At 42.4% G+C, this 6122-nt stretch overlaps 2 protein-coding genes across 2 annotated transcripts; both read right to left on the minus strand.

Moving 5' to 3' along the window:
* Nucleotides 1–215: 215 nt before the first annotated feature.
* Nucleotides 216–731, minus strand: LOC130934291 (uncharacterized). The gene has a single exon (XM_057863878.1). It carries the CDS (start codon nt 729–731, stop codon nt 216–218), a length of 516 nt encoding a protein of 171 aa, XP_057719861.1.
* Nucleotides 732–3139: 2408 nt separating this feature from the next.
* LOC130934292 (uncharacterized) lies at nt 3140–4261 on the minus strand. The gene has a single exon (XM_057863879.1). The coding sequence runs from the start codon at nt 4259–4261 to the stop codon at nt 3140–3142; it is 1122 nt and encodes a 373-aa protein (XP_057719862.1).
* Between the last annotated feature and the right edge of the window lie 1861 nt (nt 4262–6122).

Below are 6122 nucleotides of genomic sequence, written 5' to 3' on the forward strand. Positions count from 1 at the left end.
AATGGGGTGTTTTCTACATTCAAGTAATCCATAGTGCAAACTTCTATGAACAATAAAATCAAGTCTAGCTAAACAAGTCAATTACTAAGCAATCACAAATTAAAGAAGAGTCCAATGGCTATATACAAAGAGGGCAAAAAGATAGATCTCACCATGGTGGGGTGTCTCCCACCTAGCACTTTTGTTTAACGTCCTTAAGTTGGACTTCCACTAGCTCAATGCTCTTTGTCAAGAGGTACATCTTCAAAAAGGAATACCTCAATCTCCTTGTTTCTCTTCCTTTTCTCACCATGATACAATTTGAGATGGTGCCCATTTACCTTGAAAATGTCTGGGCTTGTGGGATGGCGCAAATGGTAAACTCTATAAGGTTCCACTTTCTCTACTTGATAGGGTCCCTCCCATCTCGATCTTAGCTTTCCAGGCAACAATCCCAACCTTGAGTTGTAAAGGAGGACTAGTTCACCGGGCCTAAATTCCTTTCTCTTAATGTTCTTATCATGGATGGCTTTCATCTTCACTTTGTAAAGCCTAGAGTTGTCGTAGGCCTCTAATCTCAAACATTCTAATTCCGCCAATTGAAGCTTTCTCTCAACTCCGGCCCCACCCAAACTTAGATTGCATTCCTCGACGGCCCAATATACTTTGTGTTCAATTTCTACCGGTAAGTGGCAAGCTTTACCATACACCAACCGAAAGGGACTCATGCCAATCGGCGTTTTGTATGCCATTCGGTATGCCCAAAGTGCGTCGGTAAGCTTGGCACTCTAACCTTTTCTACTAGGCTTCACAATCCTTTCCAATACATGCTTGATTTCCCGATTGGAAACCTCGGCTTAGCCGTTCGTTTGGGGGTGATAGGCCGTGGCAACTTTATGTATGATGCCGTATTTCTTCATGAGCCCTTCCATTCTTTTGTTGCAAAAGTGTGAACCTTGGTCACTCACGATTGCTCACGGTGACCCAAAGCGACAAATTATATTATTCCTCACAAAAGAGAGAACTACATTAGCATCATCCGTCCGGGTGGGTATCGCTTCCACCTATTTGGACACATAATTGACGACTAGTAGAATGTAGAGAAAACCATTAGAGTTTGAGAATGGCCCCATGAAGTCGATACCCCACACATCAAAGATTTCACAAAATAGCATGTTTTGTTGGGGGATTTCATCCTTCTTAGAGATATTACCAAATCTAAGGCATTGAGAACAAGATTTGCAATAAAGAGAAGAGTCTTTAAGAAGGGTTGGCCACCAAAATCCACAATCAAGGACCTTTCTTGCCGTCCTTTGAGGTCCATAATGTCCACCTCCCTCGGAGGAATGACATGCGTCCAAGATTGCTTGGAATTTGGTTTGGAAATGAACCTTCGGATGACTTGGTCTGCTCCAGATCTCCAAAGGTAGGGATCATCCCATACATAATATTTGGATTCGCTTTTTAGCTTATCTTTTTGATGTTTGGAGACGTTAGGAGGAAAGGTGCGGGAAACCAAGTAGTTTGCTATTAGAGCATACCAAGGAATAACTTTCGAGATTGAGTGCAAGCCCTCAAGGGGATAATAATCATTGATAGAAGCGGCATCGCCGTTGGTGTGTTCAAGGCGACTTAACTGATCCGCCACTAGGTTTTGTGAACCACTCCTATCTTTGATTTCCAAATCAAATTCTTGCAACAATAAAACCCATCTAATCAATCTCAGTTTGGATTCCTTCTTAGCCAACAAATATTTTAATGTTGCATGATCCGAGTACAGTACTACCTTAGAACCAAGAAGATAGGCTCGGAATTTATTCAAAGCAAAAACAATAGCCAAGAGTTCTTTCTCGGTAGTAGTGTAGTTGGATTGGGCCCCATCTAGTGTTTTTGATGCATAGGCTATGACATATGGATTCTTACCCTCGTGTTGTGCTAATGCGGCTCCCACCGTATAGTTTGAAGCATCGCACATTATTTCGAACGGCTGACTCTAATCCGGCCCTCTTACGATGGGAGCTTGTGTCAATGCCACTTTAAGCTTGTCGAAAGCTTCCATGCACTCCTTGCTTAGATCAAACTCAATGTCCTTTTGCAATAGTTGAGATAGAGGCAATGCTACCTTACTAAAGTCCTTGATAAATCTTCGGTAAAATCCTGCATGTCCAAGGAACGAACGGATTTTTCTCTCAGAGAAGGGGTAAGGCAAGCTAGATATAACATTGATTTTTGCCAGATCTACAGAAATACCTTCTTTGGAAACAATATGTCCTAAAACAATGCCTTGCCTAACCATGAAATGACACTTCTCAAAATTTAAGACAAGATTTGATTTAGTGCATCTTTCCAAAACATTTTTAAGGTTATCCAAGAAATGATCAAAAGAATCACCATACACGCTAAAATCATCCATGAAAACTTCCATGCATTGCTCTAGAAAATCCGCAAATATGCTCATCATGCACCTTTGGAAAGTTGCCGGTGCATTGCATAAGCCGAATGGCATACGCTTATAGGCATAGGTCCCAAAGGGGCAAGTAAATGTTGTTTTTTCTTGATCTTCTAGAGCAATGTGTATTTGAAAGTACCCCGAATAACCATCTAGAAAATAATAATGAGATTTACCGGCTAATCGATCAAGCATTTGGTCGATAAACGGTAGTGGGAAATGATCTTTTCTAGTGGCCGTGTTCAACCTTCGGTAGTCGATGCACACCCTCCAAGAGTTTTTCACCCTTGTTGCTATAAGTTCCCTGCTCTCATTCTTGATTGTGGTCACCCCGGATTTCTTTGGCACGATTTAGACCGGGCTCACCCATTCACTATTCGAAATGGGGTAGATGATGTTCACTTCTAGTAGCCAGGTGACCTCTTTTTTCACAACCTCTAGAATGGTAGGATTGAGTCACCTTTGAGGTTGTAGAACGGGTCTAGCTCCTTCTTCGAGGAATATTTGGTGCTCGCATACTTGGGGGCTTATTCCCACTAGATCCACCAAGCTTCACCCTATGGCCCTTTTGTTCTTCCTCAAGACACATAGCAACTTTTCTTCTCGTTGAGGATTTAGTTCCTTTGCAATAATCACGGGAAACTTGTGGGCTTCATCAAGGTATGAGTACTTTAGGTGGGGTGGTAGTGGCTTTAATTCTACCTTTTGGTATTAACTTGAGGCTTGAACTTCCGGATGATCTGGATGGGGTAATACGTTCGCTTCACTTGGATTTTCACTTGTGTCTTCAATCATATGCTTCTCATCTAACTTTGCAAAATGCACTTCGGCCACAATGTTATCAATTGGGTCACACTGGAATAGAGAATGATTCTTCGGTGGGTGCTTCATTGCTTCTTCTAGGCTAAAACTCACGACTCTCCCATCTATCTCAAACGAGTAGGTTCCCGAGTAGGTATCCAACTTGAATCTAGAGGTCCTCAAAAATAGTCTCCCAAGTAGGATAGACGATGCCCTCTCAGACTCGCTTGATGGCATCTCAAGAATGTAAAAATCAATTGGAAACACCAACCCTTTTATATTCACCAATACATCTTCCGCAACACCCGTCACGGTTATTATGCTCTTGTCCGCCAAAACAAATCTTGCCGCCGACCTCTTCAATGGTGGTAGCCTCAATATACGGTAGACAAAAAGAGGCATAATGCTAACGCATGCACCGAGATCACACATACAATCTAGAAATTGAACCCCATCTACGGTACAAGTGACCATGCACGGGCCCGGATCATCACACTTCTCGGGTAATGCTCCCATTAATGCAGAAATAGAACTCCCCAATGGAATAGTTTCTAATTCAAGAATTCTATCCTTGTTCATGCATAAATCCTTAAGAAATTTTGCATATTTAGGTACTTGATGGATAACATCAAAGAGGGGGATAGTTACCTCAACTTTCTTGAACATCTCTACCATTTTGGGGTCAAGTTCCATACGCTTCCTAGCTTTCTTTGCAAGTGTAGGGAATGGGATTGGTTGAGCAATTTCTTCTTCCACAGCTCCCTTATTCTTGGGGACCTCACTTGTTGGTTGAGTCTCTTCATCCTCAACTATGACTTGTGCTTCCTCCTCCTCTTCTATTTCTTCTATCTCGATTCCTTCCTCCTTTTGAGTGATTATGATTGGACTTGGGTCTTTTACCTTCTTCTCTTTCAATTGAGTCCCGGATCTCAAGGTAATGGCATTAATGCCACCTTTGGGATTGGGTTGAGGTTGAGAGGGAATGGCACTAGAATTTAGGACTTGAGGAGCAGAAGTAGAGGGTGGGTTCATGCGTGCAAGAAGAGCTTGTAAAGTAAATGTAAGATCGGTAAGGCCGGAAGCAAGTGTGGTTTGAAGCTCTTTTTGGCCTTGGAGAATAGTCCGGAGTGTATCATCGTGATTGGGAGAAGTGGAAGGGTTTGTGATTTGAGGGGCTTGTGATTGGTTGGGTAGAGGTGGTGGTCGTTGATGTGGTGGTTGATAGGTTTGGTAGTTTCTTCCTTGGTTTTGTTGGCTATATGGTTGGCTTTGGGAGTATCGGTTTTGTGAGTTGTTGTTTTTCCATCTTTGATTGCCTCCATTGTTGTTGTTGTCCCTACCTCCTTGTTGGTGATTGTCCCTCCAATTTTGATTATAATTGCCACCCCCTTGATTGTAGCTTCCTCCTTGTTGGGGATACCCTTGGTTGAAATTGCCGCCTTATTAGTGGTACCCTTGATTTGGGTGGTCATAATAGTTGTAGGTAGCCGCCAAGGTGTTATCTTCTTGAAGACTCGGACACTCGTTCGTGTAATGGGGAATAGCAAGAGCAAATGCCACACACTTTTTGGGAGACCAATTGTTGACTATATTGTTGAGGAGGTTGTTGGTTATATTATTGAGGAGGTGGTGAAGGTTGTTATTGACCCAATTGGAGTTGCTTTAGAATGGTTGTTGGTGCATGAAATTATGATCATCAATGGTGCCATCAACATGGTACGCTCAATTGCAATCTCAACTCTTTATCACAACTTCGCACAACTAACCAGCAAGTGCAATGGGTCGTCCAAGTAATAAACCTTACGCGATTAAGGGTCGATCCCACGGAGATTGTTGGTATGAAGCAAGCTATGGTCACCTTGTAAATCTCAGTCAGGCAGATTCAAATGGTTATGGATGATATATGAATAAAGCATAAAATAAAGATAGAGATACTTATGTAATTCATTGGTGAGAATTTCAGATAAGCGTATGGAGATACTTTGTCCCTTCCGTCTCTCTGCTTTCCTACTGTCTTCATCCAATCCTTCTTACTCCTTTCCATGGCAAGCTGTATGTTGGGCATCACCGTTGTCAGTGGCTACAGTCCCGTCCTCTCAGTGAAAATGTTCAACACGCTCTGTCACAGCACAGCTAATCATCTGTCGGTTCTCAATCAGGTTGGAATAGAATCCATTGATTTTTTTGCGTCTGTCACTAACGCCCAGCCTTCAGGAGTTTGAAGCTCGTCACAGTCATTCAATCCTTGAATCCTACTCAGAATACCACAGACAAGGTTTAGACCTTCCGGATTCTCTTGAATGCCGCAATCAATTCTAGCTTATACCACGAAGATTCCGATTAAGGGATCCAAGAGATATCCACTCAATCTATGGTAGAACGGAGGTGGTTGTCAGGCACATGTTCATAGGTGAGAATGATGATGAGTGTCACGGATCATCACATTCATCAAGTTGAGGAATAAGTGATATCTTAGAACAAGAATAAGCTGAATTGAATAGAAGAACAATAGTAATTGCATTAATACTCGAGGTACAGCAGAGCTCCACACCTTAATCTATGGTGTGTAAAAACTCCACCGTTGAGAATACATAAGAACAAGGTCTAGGCATGGCCGTGAGGCCAGCCCCATGATCTAAGATAGCATAAGACTACTCAAAGATAGCTACCCTGATGAGAATACAATAGTAAAAGGTCCTATTTGTAGAGAACTAGTAGCCTAGGGTTTACAAAGATGAGTAAATGACATAAAAATCCACTTCCGGGCCCACTTGGTGTGTGCTTGGGCTGAGCATTGAAGCTTTCATGTGTAGAGACTTTTCTTGGAGTTAAACGCCAGCTTTTGTGCCAGTTTGGGCGTTTAACTCCCACTTTTGTGCCAGTTCCGGCGTTT

The sequence above is a fragment of the Arachis stenosperma genome, chromosome 6 (genome assembly GCF_014773155.1).
Source record: "Arachis stenosperma cultivar V10309 chromosome 6, arast.V10309.gnm1.PFL2, whole genome shotgun sequence".
NCBI classification, from domain to species: domain Eukaryota; kingdom Viridiplantae; phylum Streptophyta; class Magnoliopsida; order Fabales; family Fabaceae; genus Arachis; species Arachis stenosperma.